The 18,571-nt window shown below is 47.0% G+C and overlaps 1 protein-coding gene across 1 annotated transcript; it reads left to right on the top strand.

The window, feature by feature from the left end:
* Positions 1–1,852: 1,852 nt before the first annotated feature.
* On the top strand, positions 1,853–9,270 carry TREM1 (triggering receptor expressed on myeloid cells 1). Its single transcript, XM_087438568.1, has 4 exons — positions 1,853–1,959; positions 3,629–3,970; positions 5,219–5,420; positions 8,870–9,270. The coding sequence occupies exons 1-4, from the start codon at positions 1,911–1,913 to the stop codon at positions 8,973–8,975; spliced, it is 699 nt and encodes a 232-aa protein (XP_087294694.1). The 5' UTR covers positions 1,853–1,910; the 3' UTR covers positions 8,976–9,270.
* The last annotated feature ends 9,301 nt before the right edge of the window (positions 9,271–18,571 follow it).

Below are 18,571 nucleotides of genomic sequence, written 5' to 3'. Positions count from 1 at the left end.
GCCTCAAAGTACATGAAGCAAAAACTAATAGAGCTGGAAAAAAAAAGTTCCCCCCTTAATCCTCCAGGAACTGGACCTTCAACACAAAGTATTTGAAGACACAAAAAAATTAAGTGTTGTATTATTCATTTAAGTGTGGAAGATGTTTGTTGTAAGAAAAGGGATTTGTTAAATGAACTGTACTAATCTGACTCTCCTTATAAAAAACACGCAGGCTCCTCTCTGTGTCAGAACATTTCAAAACCTCAATGTCTACTTTCCCTCCTTGTGGGCCAGATGAGTAAAACAAACAGTGAGCCTGGCAGATCCCAATCCAAGCACAGTCTGAAGCCTGGTTTCTGATATTATGTACAGAACAAAGAATAGAAGGAACTTTAGTAAAATCTTAACTACAATGATCTCTTCAGGATGCAATAATATGATTTAAATTTCTTTCTTATTGTCTACATTTTACAAATTGCTACATTCAATAGTTTTAATTTAAAAAGTTCAATATCCTTAGAACTTTTTCTTTTTTTTTTTTTAATTTGCAGACATGATAGTACCTTTCAGTTTTTTTCATACTTGAATAGCAAACAGTTTGGGTATAAAATTCTAGAGTCATAATGTTCTTTATACATCATCCCACTGTCTCTTGGCATTTTTTACTTAGAGAAGAAACCTTGAGTCCTTCTCATTTCAATTCCTTTGAAAGAATCAAGTTTTTTTTTCCTTGTGTGTTTAGCAGCAGGTCTTTGTATTTAAATTAAAATTTTTCACCTGGAAACTTCCTAGGGTGTGTCTCACTTTGTGAATTTTTCCTTGCCCATGTTGAACTCTCTCAACCTCCAATTTCAGATTTCTTTTCAGATCTGGAAAATGTTTTTTTAAAAAATATATACATTTTTGTCCTCATTTATGATCCACTGTTCCATGTTATAATTCAAGAACATCTCTTATTTGTAGATTATTTGTAGGCTGGATTTCTATGACTTGTCCTCTGATATATATCTGAGCTCATTAAAATGTCTTTATTCATTTTATATTTGGGAGTATTTCTGAAGTGAATCTTCTCTGTTATTGATTCGATTTTTCCCACCATCATGTCTGCCTTTTATTGCTTTTAGTATGGAACCTGCTGGATTTTTTTTCCTTTCATCGCTGTCCTGTACTATATCACCCTGTTTCCTGGTTGTAAATCTAAGTCTATTCTTGTTTAATGGCAGCCATGTCCTCTCAAATCGTCTCTGGGGTTTCCTATGCTTCTATGAGCTCCCAGGCCATGTCTGTGACAGGATCCTGAGGGCAAATGTGGGGTGTGGGCCATCCTGGTGATGAAGATGAGGCAGGCCTCAAGTCAGAAAAATCCGAGAGAAGCAGAGTAAGTGTGAGCCGGGATGTAGAAATAACACGTGTATTAGCTACAGTACTGAGCACTTTCCACAGGGACCTCATTTAGTCCTCACAAAAACCCTAAAAGTGAGATATTTTATTATCCCAACCTGTCCCTCCATGTGCCTGGCACTCTTGCCTACACTGAACTGGACGGGAATGGAGAGTGGGCCTCAGGAGAGCAAGGTGGCCCTCTCTTCCCCTGAAAATATTAACGCCTTACTTTTGTTTACACAGAAGTATTATTTTCACTAAAATTTCGTGAAGTTGGTTGCGAAGGTAATTGTGACTGTCCCCAGAGAAGAGGAAACTGGGGTTCGGAGAAGCTTAATTGAGGCTTGAGCCCTGTCTCTGGATTCCTGCGTTGTCTTTGACGTCTGAAGCCAACGCAACCAGCGATGAAAACAGAGCACCAGACCTAGCACCTCCCAGTAATGGCATCATATCCTGTTGTGCAACGTTCTGGAGCCTCTAGGTTAGTGTTGCCTTGTGGCTGTCCCAGGAGCCACGGTGGCAGTTGGAGTTGATGCACAGGAAGCATGAGGAAGGCCAGGCTCCGGGGGCTGCTCTGGATGCTGTTCGTCTCAGGTAAGCAGAGGAAGAGGTGTGAGCTGGTGAGGCCTCTGCCCGGGACCTGGGGGGATCCCACCAGGAGAAAGGTTTCTCTTTCATTTGAAGCTCCAGGGGATATGGCCCCCCAAGAGACAGCCAACCAGTAGTTATGCCAGACTGGTTTCTCTACCCAAACGTGGCAGAATCAGGAATTCTCCTGATACAGGGCCTGAGCACAGAAATAAAATGGGGTAAGTTAGGGAGACAGTATGTCTGTGCATTTTGATGCTGTCAGAGACATGCAAAACACTAGAATGGGAAAATGACAGAGTAAATCTAAACTCGACATGATCTCAGATACTTTTATTTAAGTTTGAAGTTTTTTGCTTATATTCGGTCATGGTACTTTTGGTGTTGACAGTCTATTAAACCCAAAAGACATTTTGGGTGAGATAATCCTTGTTGTAGGGGTCTGTGCACAGCAAGATGTTTAGCAGCATCCCCGGCCTCTACCCATTAGATGCCAATAGCAGCCCACCCTACTCCCAGTTATAATGACCAAAAATGTCTCCAGCCATTGCCCAGTGTTCCCAGGGGGGCAAAATTGTCCCCCAGTGGAGAACCACTGCTGTGACTCCTTGACATCTTAGAATGCTTAGAACTCTTTTGGATGCAAGTGACATAAACTCAACTAAAGCAAAAATAAGAGGGGGATTTCTTGGCTCAGGCAACTGGAAAGTAATAAGGGGTGCTGGTGTGGAGCACAGCTGAGGCCCTGCCCCAGCTGATGTTGTCAGGTCTCTCTCTGTCTCTCTGTCTCTGTCTCTTTCTCTCTGGCTCTTTCTGGCCTCATTCTCAGGCAGACTATTTCCACACAGTGGAAATACAGCAACTGAAGTTTCACATCCCACTGACCTATCAACACTAGGAAGAAAGAACACTTTTCTTAATAGCTACAGTAGCCTCAGGGAGGATTCTGACGGGCCCAGCCCCACTTCCGTGCCCATTTTTAAACCAATCAGCACGGCCAGGGTGATGGGGTTCTTCGATTTGCTAAGCCTGTGTCGTGTGTCCCTCCTTGAGAATGTGGTCAGCCCCATTAGCAAAGCCACGTAGGATGGATCCCCTAAAAAGAGGTGCTCTGCTACCCAAGGAAGGGAGAGAGGAGTACCAGACGGTCACACATCAGTGTCTACCATGTCCTCATGATGGCTTCCTCACTGTTTTTCCAAGTCTCTTGAACCGATCTCTCTCCCCTAACTTAGACGGAGTTCCTCCAGCTGTTCAGAAAAGTCTCTTTCTGCTAGTATCATGTCTTCACATTCACTCTTCACCCTGTCCATCCTTCTCTGTAATCTTTCCCTCCCATGATGTCCCCATCACTCATGGTCTTAGCACTTGTCCCGAGTTCTGTCTCCAATCAGGCAATTTCCTCCTCTCAAAAACAATCACTTATATAAGTTGATTTGCATGAACCATATGTAGTCTAGCTCTCATAGTAAAAAAAACTACTCACAGTGGAAACATCTGGGATCTAGTGCTGTCTTGCTTCGAAAGTTGCATCTTTTCTGCAGGCCTTAAGGATCTTGTTTGACGTTGGGTGATTGAACAAAAAAAAAAAAGAGAGAGACAGCTCCCCTTTCTTTTTTTCCAAAGAGAGGAAAGCTATTCTTCACAGAGCCAACCTCTGATTCCCCGCTTACAGAACTCCAAGTTGCGGCTGAGGAAAAGAGGACCCTAAAAGAGGGGCAGACCCTGAGCCTGGACTGTGTCTACACCAAGAAGTACTCCTACAGCCAGAAGGCTTGGCAGAGGGTGACGGATGGAGGGAAGGTCGAGACGCTGGCAATCACAAACAGGACTTCAAGGAAGAGCAGTCAAGAGCCCGGGGGGAGGTACTTCCTAGAAGACGATTCCGTGTCGTCCGCAGTGCGCGTCCGAATGACCAACGTTCAAGTGAGTGACTCTGGACGATATCAGTGTGTGATCTACCTACCTCACAGCGACCCTGAAATCCTCAGCTCTGTCCACCTGGTGGTGACCAAGGGTGAGTGGCCTGCGGGCGGGGAGAGCCAGGTCAGGTGGAAGTAGGGGGCTGTGGTGGTAGCACCAGCAGAGCAGTGGTTCAGGATCTCTAGCGGCCCGTCATTCTCCCAGAAGCTCCTCGTCTCTCATACGAGTCCCCTGAGAGGCATTTGTTCCCACAGTAAGAAGCAGCTTCTATGTAGGGATTCCTCTTGGGTAGCAGAGCCTAACTTTTGGTGCTCTTGTAGGAAGCGGGGTACAGTGAAAGGTGAGTGGTAGACTTGGGGTCATTTAGTCTCATTCTTCAGGTCTCCACGTAGAAGTCATTTCCTCAGGAAGCCTCTGATCCACTCTCCCCCTCCCAAGGATGCTTTTGATGGCCCTCCTGTGTGCTTCCAAAGCAGCGCTTCTCAGCCCTCCCTGCGGGCACGAACCACCCTGGGATCTTATTTCAAACGCAGACTCTGATTCAATAGGTCTAGTGTGGGACCCAGATTCTGCATTTCTGATCTGCTCACAGGGGATGCTGATGCTGCTGGCCCATGGCTCCCGTTTTGGGTAGCAAGGCTCCGGAGCTCACTTCATGTCCCCTCTCATAGACAACACTATATCACTGGGTAGTAGTGGCCGGTTTACGTACCTGTCTCCCCTATGCCTCTCTGAGCACCTTGAGGGAAGGGCTTGTGTCCGGCTCAGCTCTGTATCCCCAGCAACTAATGTAGTGCCTGGTACATAGTAGCCCCTCAGTAGATATTGACTGGATGAATTAAGGAAGGCAGAGGAAAGAGAAGCAGGTTCAAGTTCCTAGCACCTGGAGAATTCTAAGTGTAAGAAGAAAAGGTAAATATATATTAATAAAAGATAACTTTTAAAGAAATATGCCACAGGTACAGGTGAGTGCAAGGCAGAGACAATGGTGTAAGGTAGAGTAATCAGGGAATTATTCTGGAAGAGGGTGGGGCATACGGACTGGTGAAGAATAGCAGGCAAGTACTTTTGCAAGGACACCAATAGCCTGAAAATTCTTTTCTTCTTCCTTCCCTCTCTGCATGCCTCCTTCCCCAGCTTCCTGCCTCCTTCCTTCTCTCCCTCGCTGTTTCTCTACCTCCCTTCCTTCTTTCCTTTTTCTGACCCAGGCTGACCCCACACTATTTCGTTAAACCTAGCAAAAGAAAACCTTGCCTCCTGAACAGCCACGTTCATTCCTCCTCAGCTCCAGATACCCCACCACCTCTCCATTCATCCACCCACCCAATGTACCTTCTTGCAGGTTCTTCAGCGACCCCTGTCCCAGGCAAGACTGCTACCCAGAACCGGGCTCAGATTCCCACCCATCCTCCTACCACCACTGAGGCCCAGAACAAGTTCCACACCAGCCCCAGGATAGTGACCCAAGGCCCGCCCAAGTCAACTGCCGGCGTCTCCCCTCCTGGGCTTGGAGTCAACCCCACAAATATGACATACATCACCAGGTATGGTTTCCAGGCTCTGGGTCCCTGGTTTGGACACCAAGCCCTTTGATTCCTAGTCTATGAGAGGAGGATGTGTGGAGTGAGGAGTGGGGGAGGGTGAAGGGCAGGCACAGGTTTAAGTCACCTCAGTCTGGTGGAACTCCCCAGGGGAGGAAGGAGGCGGTGCCAGAGGGAGGAGGAGGCTCCTGATGACAGACGTTGCCACTCCCCCCAGTTCACTGCTGTGTTTCCTTGCCCACCAGAGGGGTAAGGAGAGGGAAATGGTGTCTTTGCTGAATTCCAATGGACCTCAGCCAGTCCAGGGGCCTAATGGTGTAGTGGAAAAAGTACTTTGAGTGAGGGACCCTGGCGTCTCATGCCAGCCACACTGACTTGCTGTGTGACTTTGGGCAAGTCAGGAATCCTCTCTGGCTTCAGTTTCCTTGTCTATACTGTAGGGAAGCTAGGAAACCAGAGCTGAAAGCAATAATCTAGCCCAACAGCTGTCAGCAGCCGCTACAGAGTGGGATTACCTGGAGTATTTGCTTTTGCTTCATTTGGTTTATTTCTAATACCCATGTATGTGCCCTACTGCAGACCAGCAGAATCAGCATTTCTGGAGTCAGGGCTGTCTCAGTATTTTTATAAGATCTTCAGGAGATTTTTTAATGTGCAGGCAAAGCTAAGAGCCACTACCTTTGCTTGCATATCCCTTTACGGTTGATTTATCTTAGAATGTGGTCATCATTAAATATTGAATTAACAGAGAAAGAAATATTCTTCCATATTCCAACTAATCTCACAAGTCTTTTTTCTTCATATTCTCTTCTAGTCTTTATTCATGTTTTAACATAGTAGTAGTTCTAATTATGAACATTTTCATTATTTTTCCATGCTAACACTATTCTTCGATGTTGCTACCTACTTGTCATTATTATAATTTCAGCAAATGCATACTCTCCTATCAGTGGAAAAGCCATAACTGACATAATCATTTGTCTGTTTCTAGACATTGAGATTGTTTTCATTTTTTATAGTATTGATAACTCTGAGATGAACATATTTGTGCAGATATCTTTTTCTTCTTTTAAATCAGTCATTCAGATGAAATTCCCATGAGAGAACTTGAACATTTATATCGCTCTGTAGGTACATGGCCAAATGGCCTTCGAAAGATTGGAAACAGTTTGCAGTGTGATCCGTAAAGCATTGGTGTCACTGCAGGCTTGCCTACAGGGATGTAGTATTTTAAAACTATTCTGCCCTAATAGACGTGAACTGGTACTCCCTTCGGTTTCTCTATTGCTGTGAACCATGAGCTCCGTGTAGATGGAGCAGTGTCTGTTTTCCTTACGTTGTTTCCCTGGCACCAGCTTAAGCCTAAGGTATGTAGTAGGTGTTCATTAAATCCTTGTGGACTGAATAAAATAAATGAGCTACTGAAAGTCAACCTTTTTCTTTTCTCACTGCTTTTATTTTCCAGCATGTAAACTGAGAGCACATGACCTTCACCCCCGCTCCTCCTAGAGGCTGCCCCTCTTTCATCTATTAACTTTATCTGTTAACTAATATGAACTATGCTAGGGTCAGAGTCTAGTCAGGAAAGCAGAAGCCACTGAGCTGTTTGAACAAGAGGTCATTTAACAGAGAGTGCTCTTTGCCTAGGTGATGGAATAGCTGAGACCACAATGGTGAGGCACTTCAGAAGAAGACATTGTCACCCTGTCTTTGGGTGGGTTCCCCAGAACCGAGTGGATGTGGGGTGGGGTGGGGGGGTGGGGGGGGGGGGAGGGTGTGGAGTAGCATGGGTGGGTGCTGGAGGGTGTCTCATGTGAATGTTTTAGGAAGTGATCCCAGATTCAACCATTAGGGAAGTGGGATGGGGGAGGGAAGGAAACCAAGCAGAGTGTCACAACCAAGCAGAATCCCAGAGAAGGAACTTTGGCTCAGTCCTGTGGGGCTTGAGGGGTGGGGTAGGGGTTCTGGGGACTCACAGGTCACACTCGGAGTTGTCTGTATCAGGGCCAGGAGCCGTAGTATTTATACTCCTGCATCTCCAGTCTTTGCTTAGGGCCAGCCCCAGGGGCACACGAATTCCCAGCCCTGCAGGGGTCTGGCAGCCTGTGTGAAGCCTGGGAATAGGATGCCTGCTGGCCCTTGAGAGTGGGCGGACCCCAGGAGCTCCGTGCTTGAAATATTAAGGTACTGGGAGGGGATAAGGCCGGGCACTGGCAGGAGGCACTTGCAGGAGGTGGAGTTAGCAGATCCCAGAGCTGGGACCTTCTCAAAGCCGGGCTCGAACCTGGCCACCGCCCGCACCTCGGAGGGTGCTGTTGCAACTGCGAGGGGCACGAGAGCGTTGGTTTGCGGGCCCCTGGCCCCGTCCCCCAACAGAGCCACTGGAGGCTGAACTCGACCAGGCCGCCTCCGACACCTAGTCCGGGTGAAACAGGACAGCGCTGGAGGCCGGGGGTGGATTTCAGTGCTAACAGGCCGCCTGCCGCTTTCTATCCCACTTATGTCCTTTGTCCCTTTGCTAGTGTGTGCCTGTGCGGTTAAGTTTTGTGTAGGCAAATGTGTTGATTTTAAAATTACTGCTTCGCTTTGTTCCTTACGTGTGCTTGATTCTATTTCCTGGTGACTTTTCTCTCTCTCGCTCTCTTTTTTTTCATTTTATCCAAATCTTTCGTCCATCTTGGGGAGAGGAGTTATTTTGCTGTATGGTAAAATTGTGGAAAAGATGATTTTTTTCTTCATATTGCTACCCAGGTGCCACAAGACTATTTACTAAACAATCTTTGCTGATTTCCTCAGGTGTTAAATTCTTATGTAACTTTAGCTCTAAATCTGAACTTCTGTATGTTTCACTGCTGCCTGTTTCTCTTTTCGCTCCGGTGTCTCATCATACAGATTAGTTGTGCAATCACCTATTCCATTTCTCCTGAGTCTGGGCAGGCCAAGCTTCCTCACTCACTTCTATCCCTTTCTTACTGCCATTTACCCAGGACTTTTAGAATCATTTCGCTAAAATCTATAATAATTCATGACGGGATTTTGACGAGAATTAGATCCTTCTTAGTTAGATGTGGAAACTGAGGCCAAAGAGGTGAGATGACTCTCCCGGGAAGTAGGTCACGATGCTGAGCGTAGAAACCAGGTTTCCCGGCTCTGGGACCCCTGTACTCATGACCTCTACTCGTCACCGTGGAGGAAGAGGAGCGTCGTCAGCCTGCCCTTTCTCCCCGAGGCCTCTTCTGGACGTGGACCCTCTGCTCTCGACTAAACATATTTCTAATGAGTAGTTTTGGGCAATGGGACAAACTAAAATGCCCAGGGCCAGTCAGTATGGGGAAGGTGCTGGAAGGATCTAAGCAGATAAGATAAGTGGCCTAACGGACTTTTGTAGAGTAAAACTCAATTGTGAGGGAGCGCTATGGCCAGCGGCCCATTACATCTCCTCTCTCCCCCAGGACCTTTGTGTTCAGCATTGTCGTCCCTGTGGTGTGCGGACTCCTGAGCAAGAGCCTGGTCTTCACTGTCCTGTTTGCTGTCACGCAGAAGTCATTTGAACCCTAGGCCCACAGACCTGTGAGAATGACCTCTGACGTCCATCCACGTCCATCTGGCAGTTGTGCCAGAAGAAGAACGTGAGGGGGAAGGGAAGGAGGGGGCAATGACAGGATTATTAACACAGGTTATTTCTAAGGCTCAGGATCCCACCTCCTGGATCTGCCGACTCCTGTCATTTCACTGATAACCTTGGTGTGTGCTTCGCCCCCTCAGAAGAGAAGATACAGCCCCAAACATGCGCTGGCCCTCTGTCCCACCAGCGGCTTAGGATTTGCGTTAAATAAAGAGAGAGTCCGATGCTTTTTGCTGTCGCTGCTTTGTGGGGGTCATGAGGCACAGAGGCACAGCTGCTAAGTCTGTCCTGGTTCTTTCCCTGGACCATAACATTTTGGCCTGACCTGGACAGAGCTCCCACTCCAGAGGCATACTGTTCTCCTGGCCACTGAGGCCTTCCTTTCCTCTCGAATCAGACGCTTAGGATTCTCCCTTCACCTGTGGCCCTTTCCAACACTCCCAGAAAAGGGTATTGAAAACCATGGACTGAGGAGAAGACGTGACACCTTGGTGAGAATTCCATATTTGAGAAAGAGAAACAAAGTTAACCATAATGTTGTATGCTGGGAAAATACTGTGAGGATGAGCTAGGATCCAAAGGATAGGATGGATAGAGAATATCATTTGTCCATTGTGTACATTATCAGGGGTGCATTTTATCACTGGTCCTTAGGACAACCCCATAAAGGCAGAGAAGTATGTGACTAGAATGAGGTCACATGATTAGAAGGCGCCACTTACTGGCAGGAACAAAATCCAAAGAGTTCCTTTACTGAAGACTAAGCACATCGAAGACATAAAGAATAGAACAACCAGGAGTTCTGCCTATAATTCCTCTAAGTGCCTCGTTTCTTTGTATCACACAGGGGGCAGGGATGGTGGAATGACAAGAGCTCACCATTTAGGTTTCTGGAGGCTGTCCCCTATGTGTACTCCTCGTTCCCCACTCTGCCCTCCTCTTCTCTCAGTCTGCCCCACAACTCTCCTGTGGCTCCCATGCTCACCCACGAAATAGGTGTCCAGGCCTACCTGTGTCTTGCAAAGTCCAGCAGATTTAAATCAGGACTTTCCAATTTCCTACCTCTTTTGGCTCTAAAGGGGAAGGAGTCCCATTAGTGGGGAAAAGATGATGAGTCCTTCCATTCCAATTCAGCAATGGCCAAGGCCAATTTCATCCTAAATTCCCCGAAAGCAGACACACCTTACTACACACAATCTATCTCGTGTTGGGAGAACATATTTCTACAGTTAGCACAACTTTCCCCCACTCCTGTGAAAAAAAGTCCCCCAAGTGCTAAGGTACAGTTGCCCACTCTGAGCCCACTGCCATCATACAAGGCCTTCCTCATCAACCTGAGAATTGCTCTGTCTGAACCCTCCAGGAGGATGGCACTGACCCCAGAGAGATTATCTATGATCCTCCAATTTTGAATCCATTAGAAGATGTGTGAAGGGAATTCATGTCTTCCCAGGACTCTGGTGAGAGTCTTCTGAGAAGCACTTGATGCAGAAGCTGTTCATCCAGTGCATCTGTTTTCCTGCCTAAGAGAACCGAGCAGCTCAGAGGCAGTGACTGCATGGCATGCAGTGTTTGCTTTCTGAAGTTGCTGGTCTGGGACCTGCATTTTAGCAGTTTCAACATTGCCCCGGTTTGTCAAGTTAACAAAAAGGTGAGGGCAAGGGAGGCACCTTTGTTAAATGCTGTCCAGCAGAGGCAGAACGCTTTAGGGCAGTGTTTCTCAAGCTGTAGTCCTTAGACCAACTGCATCAGATTCTCCTGGAGCGCTTGTTTAAAATGCAGATTCCTGGGGCCCCTCCAGACCTACTGAATCATAGCCTGTGGCTCTCTCTCAGTGCTTCTCGAGATTCCTTTGGAAGACAGGGTTCCCAGAAGTCATCATGCTCCTTACTAAGCAGCACAGCACATTTGTATATTCTTCCTGAGATAACCAACTGCATGATTACGCGTGCTTGTGGGCTTAATTTAATTATAGATTAAGTAGTATTTAAGGCCAATATATTAAACTTGCCTGTGAAATTATACACACTAAATTGGAAGACACATGGTTGTGCTGGATGCTCACCTGTTTGCACCTGCAGGCCCATTCTCCATCCTTTTCCTCCCTGCTCTGAGCCTGGGAACCTGACCAGTGTGGGCTAAATGAACAGGTTTCCTTGCCCACCAGCTTCTGCTTGGGTTTAGTCAGTGGGCAGCATGAAACAAGACAGAGGACGGGAAGAGACAGAGGTCAGGCTTTTCATCCTCTAGCTCCCTCTGTGGAGTGGCATGAATGGCTTCTTTCCTTCTAGCCCCTCACCAAACAACTACTATCGCCAAGTTCGGGCACCTGTCCCATCCCCTCGCCCCTTTAGGTCTAGAGGTGGTGATGACTCACCACTGTCACCAGCCTCAGAGCACTGCAGCATCCTTTCTGGTTTCTCCAAATTCTATGCACACTTTTATTAAACATTTCTCAATTGCCCAGTTTCAGTGAGCCACTCGCTTCTTGCTGAGACCTTGACTGATACAATAGTGTTGTGTAGCTAATTTAATGCCTGTGTAATTGGCATTAAACAACACCCGGGTTTGAATCCCAGCTCTGCAACATTCTTGAAATATGTGTGATCTTGAGTGACTCAGTTAATCTCTCTGGGCCTCAGCCTGCAGACGGTCCTCGTTGCCTCGAAGGGCATAATAACCATTGCCAGTCATGATTCTTGATGCCAACAACTGAATCCAATTCTGGCTGTCTTACATAGCCAAGGAATTTAGAAGGATATCAGCAGCTCCGAGAGTTGATGAGAAGGCTGGAGGACCAGGTTTAGAAAATGGCAGAAACCAAGAAAAAATGGACAGCAGAGGCCACAGCAGAGGTTACAGCATGAGACAGTCTCATGATGTTGCTGTTGATGCCACTGCCCCTGCACCCTTGAAGCCACCAAGCACTTGCCACGATGCTATTCCTGGACTCTCAATGCTTCAGTTGCCTCTGTGTACGTCATCTCCAACGGGCCCTGCATCTTGTGCCAAGATGGAGGGATCTAGAGTCCTGGGCAGAATCAGGCATTTGGCCAAGCTTAGGTCAGGTCACATGCCTGTACCATAGATGCCAGGGAGAAGGGGAAGGAAATGTCTGCCTCCATACTCCACAGAAGGGAAGGTAGAGCTCTGCATCCTAGTGAGACCTGCACATTGGGGCATGGAATAGGTATTGGGTGCTGGAGAGCCAAAAGATGACAAACATCCATTACAACCTCCCAAAGCTGATAGAATTAAATGAGAGAACCCGGGTGAAGCACCTGGCACACAGTCGGACTTCAATCCATGGTGCTTATTCCCCTTACTGTTGTAATTGTGGTCTCCATGCCTGGGCCTGGACTGGACGCTCAAGGGAACACACCCCTCATACACAGGCAGCCTACCGGAGGGATGCCTCAGGGACCATCTGACCTCATTCGGAGCTTTTATGGGCATCGTCTATTTGGACGACTTGCCTCAGACTCACCTGGGCCGCTTGTTAAAACGCTGATTCCTGGGCCCTCCCCAGACTTACTAAGTCAGAAGCTCTGGGGGTGAAGCCCAGGCGTGTGCATGTTTGCCAGGATTCCTGAGTGATTCAGCCGCATGCCCATCCTTGAGAATCATGGTGTGGAAGAAGACTAGAGAAGGCGTGTCATCAGGAAGGTTTGAACCAGACCTTGATGGGGAAGCCAAATTTGGATGCACAGTTTCATTCCAGACAGGGAGAACGGCAGGAGGGGTTGTGGGATGTAGTGGTCAGTGGCCAGTGAGGAGAATGTCTTGATGACATGAGGAAGTGAATGGAGCAGAAGTGGGTCATCAGACATGGGGGGGTCTAGGCTTGCTGTGGTAGAGAATGGGGAGCTATTGAGCGTTGCCCAATAGGGCTGTGACCTAATGGAAGCAGGAAGGAAGATGTCACATGGGCAGTGATATCTTTTTTCTCCTTCTTCTTCTGCATTTTCCTGAGCTGCTCCCTCTCATCACATTCCCCTCAGGGTTTCTCAAATCGCGAAATAACAGCTAAACTATTCAGAGAAGATAGAAAACACTCATGTGGGGCAACATCCTCCAGCAACTGGAAGAGGTCCTAGGATGGCTGGCACACATCAGATCCAGGGAGTGGGATAAAATGGAGGGGACAGGGCCCTGGGGGCGGCCATGGCTGCTGTTGCTGCTGCCCTGGGCGTCAGATAAGGAGAGACAGGGAGAGGGATGTAGATGGCCAAGGGGAGGTAACTACTAAGAGAGGCTTTCTCTCGCCTCTTTGGGAGGAACTAAAATGGGACCAGGGCATGTGTTAGGGACAAGAAAGGAAGAGGGAAGGCAGTAGGTACAGACTGTGCTGGTTGACCCTGACCTGGCAGGGACTAGGCTAGGAGACAGAAGCTGGCTCAACAAGAAAAAAACCAAACAACCCAATTAAAAAGTGGCAAAGGATCTGAACAGACATTTTTCCAAAGAAGATATACAGGTGGTCAACAGGCACATGAAAAGATGTTCAACGTCTCTAACTGTTAGGGAAACACAAATCAAAACCACACACAATGAGATATCACCTCATACCCATCAGAATGGCTATAATTAATAAGACAAGAAATAACAAATGTTGGAGAGGATGTGGAGAAAAGGGAACCCTCATATACTGCTGGTGGGAATATAAACTGGTGTATTTCAGAAAACAGTATGGAGATTCCTCAAAAATTGAGAATAGAACTACCATATGATCTAGCTATTCCACTTCTGGGTGTTTATCCAAAGAACACAAACATACTAATTTGAAAAGATATTTGCACCCCTATGTTCATGGCAGCATTATTCACAATAGTCAAGACTTGGAAACAACCTAAGTGCCCATCAATGGATGAATGGATAAAGAAGACGTGGTACGTATATACAACGGAATACTACTCAGCCATAAAAAAGATGACATATTGCCATTTGCAACAACATGGATGGACCTGAAGGGTATTATGCTAAGTGAAATAAGTCAGATGGAGAAAGTCAAATACCATATGATTTCACTCATAAGTGGAATATAAAAACAACAACAACAAACACATAGCTACAGAGATTAAATTGGTGGTTACCAGAGGGAAAAGGGGAAGGGAGAGAGTGAAAGGGATGATAGGGCACATGTGTACAGTGATAGACAGTAATTAGTCTTTGGGTGGTGAACATGATGTAGTCTACACAGAAATTGAAATATAATGATGTACACCTGAAATTTATACAATGTTATAAACCAATGTTATTCTGGTAAGGAATATTCAGGCACTGGGGTAGAGGAGGCATTAGTAGAGGAAAAGGTAAATAACAATGTAAGGGCCAAGCAGCAACATGAAGACAAAAATACAAGGAAGTCACTCTAGCAAGGCACAGAGAGGGAGTGTGGAAAAGAGGTTAAGGGTTCTGGAATCAGACAGAGCTGGGTTCAAATCCTATCTCTACCACCTTCTACATAGGTGACTTTAGGAAGTCCTTTAACCTCTCTGAGCCTCAGTTTCCTCATTTGTAAGTAGTACCCACTCAGAAGTGTTCATTTGTAAGTGGTACCTACTTCAGAGGGTCATCCTAAGAGTTAAATAGCAGACTGATGTAAAATTCTTGGCTCAGTATTTGGGGCATAGTAAGTACTTATTAAAGTAATTGTGGATGATGATGAGGACGGTGATGATGATGGTAATGTAACCAGGTGTAGAGTGATCAATGGTATTGAGAGTTGAGTGGAGAAGGAGATTAGTGCCCGATGGAAGTGTTCAGGTAGACTCCCCTCTGGGACAAAATGGGACGGATATGGGTGGAGGCGGGGGGAAGAGCATTCAACTCGGGGACACCAGGAGCTAATATAAAGTACTGTGCACCTGAGAGCAAGGGACAGGTCTGTGGAACCATGATGGGAATAGAATATGGGTGGTAAAACTCCTTAAGTTCTTTTTTGCTTTCTTTTTACCTTTTTATTATGAAAATTTTCCAATCCACAAAATATAGAAAGAATAGCCACCATAAACTCATCACCTAGATTCAACCATGATCGATATTTTGCCTTCTTTGCTGCATATGTGTGTCTATTGCTGATATATATATATATAATCACTGAACCATTTCAAAATAATTTATAGAAATCCTAATTACTCCCAAATGCTTGATGGAGCTACTAATACTCTTGATCTGCGATCTTGAATCTGCGGTGCCGTCTGGGGATGTAGGGGTGGTGGAAGAAACATTTTCTCAGTGAAGCACTTTGACTTATTCTAGGATTCTGAGCTGCAGGCAAAGAGGATACGCAAGAGGGCTAACTAGAAGGAAAGAAACTGACCATAGTCTGTCCTTAAACCATCATGCTATCGCCTGCAGACTGAAGGCCAGCGTCCCGTTGGTGGGGGCACTGCCAATTCTCCCCTCCTTTCTTAGAAAGCCGGTCTACCCACATGGGGAGATGGAGCTAGGAAGGTGGAGCCCAATACTTCTGCCTCAAGCTTCTCAGTAAACCTTCTCCTTATGAGCCAGTGAGTTGGAGAGGCCTCCACCACACAGGGCGCTGCTCATTCACTCCCTGCCAACCGGAATATGTGAATATCAGGACAGGGCTAGGCTTAAGTTGAACCTCATAGTATCTGGAAACAAAGAGTTGAGCAAGTAGAACGACAGTGCTGTAGGCAGGACGGTAGGGAAGCTACTGAACCCATGTAATAGAATAAAATAATTCCCCAGGACTTTAGAAACATCCAGTGACACCTAGTCATTAACAGCCTGGTTACAAATGATTTATGCAGTTAAGCAATTCCACTGCCCTCTACTCAGGAAAGTTTTAGTAATTTGGTCTTAGTATCTGTACGCTGTGGACGTGCTAAAACTGTTCCTCTTTATGAAGGTTAAGTGCGGCCGTCACAGGATAATGGGAAGTGTGTTGGCCTAGATTCCCATTTCCGCTCTGCCCTGAACACACTCAGCCACCCTGAACAAGTCCCTCACCCTCTTCTAGGCTTCCCGCACTGTGACCCAGTTCTCTGGGTCCCTGTGTATTTAATGAGTTCAGAGAAGCAAAGGCCTTATATTTTACACTTGGCACAGTTTGCCTGCTCCAGGCATCAGTAGATGGCTTGGGCCTTCAGGTCTGAATCCATCATTTGATAGCTGCCTGGTTCTTTAATTCAAATCTTAATAAAGACAATAAGAAAAATAATTGAGAATGACTGAGCCCACACTATTGAATGAGAACTGTATCAAGTTTAATACAGGATAAATGTAAACATAATTATTTTCATCAAACTGCAAATAACAGGCAGGGGAGTTTTGATAACAGATTCATATTCCTTCTCTCCAGTAATTGGAGACAACTTTAGGCTAATGTGGCTAAGGAAACTGAGCCTAGTACAGATTGTTCCTGCCTGCAGGAATTATTGGTCTCAAGGAGGAAACAAGAATCTAATCCTCTGAAAAGGATACCTGCGGTAATTACTGAGGTTGTCTGGAGAGGGAAGGGCAGTCACGGACTGTTTTTTAGTTAGGTTAAAGGTAATGAATGGAGAAGGTTTCTTTCTGGGGTAGTGTTGGGCCTGCCTAGAGATAAATGGACTTTCCCTCAATGGATTATGGAGAATCCTTCTTTATTTTTTCTTCTTTTTTCCAGGTGGGAGAGGGCATGGCAGGGGCTGACCACTGAAAGAAACATATATAATGTGATGATATTGGGAAGTGATGGATGTTGTCCACCCAACCCCACTGTAGGAGGAGAGGCCTGAAATGGGAGTATCAGGGGAAATAAGGTGGGCTGAAAAGAGCAGGGAAGGGGAGGTTCCTTGCCTGATGGACAAGCTCCATGATGGGGCAGAAGCAAGAGAAGAAGGAGTATGGGCATGGTGAGTGTGCCACTGTGATGGGCTGGGTGGAAATGGGTGCTGAGAACTGAAAAATTAGGCCAGGCTCACTGGATGAGACTCTGAACGCTGAGACCAGCAAGATGTCACAGAAATACACAGAAATGGAGTCAGGAGATGTGGATCCCAGTGCCATCTCTGCTGCTGTCCACTGAGTGACCTTGGGCATTCCCTGTCCACCCCATTCTTTGAGGGGTTGGACTGGATGGTGTTGAATGATCCTTTCCCTTTTGACCTTTTAGGACCCTGTGAACTTTTCTCCCCTGAACAGAGTATAGTCCCAGGGCAATGAACTTGGGAGAGGGCTGCTCAGCCCCGTAGGAGTAGAAAACATCTTGTTCCAAACATCTTGGAGGTCTCTCTCTCTGGCTCAGATTAGGTCAGCCAGGCTATGCAGACAGCCTTCTAAGCTCAGGGTGTGCTGGCGCATCTTTGTCAAGAATTATCTGGCACTCACTAGGAGCCCGGTGTCAGTCAAGGCCCTGAAGAGCTTTTTATCTCTTCCAGAACATGGCACTTACCAAAGAGAACCAACCCTAAAAGGCAATCTGGATTCAATGTAAGTTGTGCCTGAATGAGGGTTGCTGCACAGGGGCCAAAGCAAAGCAGAGTAACACTTTGGGATTAGCTGGGGCCCTCGGCTCACGCCCCACCTGTGGACTCCAGGGAGCCAGGCTAGACAACATGGAGGACTTTCTCCTGCTCCAGGCAGGCCAAGGGAGTCCTGAACCCCAGCAGGGAGAATGACCTTCGCTGCTATTTCTATCCCGAAGGCCTAACTCAAGCCTTGAATGTTACTACTTTGAAACAGCCAAGTCCCATCCACCAGCCCAGAGGAAAGGAGCCGGGGGTTGAGGAGCTAAGATCATACAGGTGTTTTATACCCCTGATGACAGGGCATCGCCAGGTGCAAACGGAATCTGAGCAACCAGCAGCCTCTTCCTTGGAGTTAAAGGAATGAGATGGACAGAAGTCCTTCCCTACCCAGAGTTGTTGGGGAGTGGGGGCCAGAAGTGGGTGTCGGAGAACACTACGTGGAGGAGGAGAAACTTGGAAGGTAGCAGAGGAGTAATAAATGTAGAAGAGGGCGTGGCATTCCATGCCAGGAGCAGGTGGTGGGAACGCATGCAGGGAGGGTGTTGGCTACAAAGGAAGACAGTCTGGCAGAGTGGAGAGGAGAAGGGTAAGGTTAAAGCAGCACCATGTATTCAGATCGTGGAGAGCCTTGAATGCCATGCCTCACAGGCTTGCTGGTGCTGGCTGTTGTCCTGACCTGTGGACTCATCCTGGGCAAGGGCCTGGTGTTCTCAGCCTTGTTTGTCCTTTCCCAGACAGCCTGGGCCTCAGGTGAGTGGGGGCCGGGGCCAGGCTTGGGGTGGATGAATGAGGGGACACAGGCAGCCGCTGCAGACACGGTTTTAGAGGAACTGTCTCCCAGGGGTTCCCCAGAGCCTGTCCCCTGACTTTCGTCCCTTCTGTTCTCAAGAGTCCTTGGACAGGAGGCAGGGCCAGCCCCTGGGAACAATGTGAATGCTGGGCCGGGCTCCCCAGCTTTCTCTTACCAACAGGCTGTGTTGGTGATATCTGGGAAGCCAGCATTTGACAATGTGATTAAATCCATCCATTTTCCCTTAGGATTTGTTTTG

This window comes from Ceratotherium simum, chromosome 13 (assembly GCF_057802395.1).
Source record: "Ceratotherium simum simum isolate JZ-2026a chromosome 13, ASM5780239v1, whole genome shotgun sequence".
Classification (NCBI taxonomy): domain Eukaryota; kingdom Metazoa; phylum Chordata; class Mammalia; order Perissodactyla; family Rhinocerotidae; genus Ceratotherium; species Ceratotherium simum.
The sequence above is the reverse complement of the archived record's forward strand: the minus strand, read 5'-3'. Positions and strand labels throughout refer to the sequence as shown.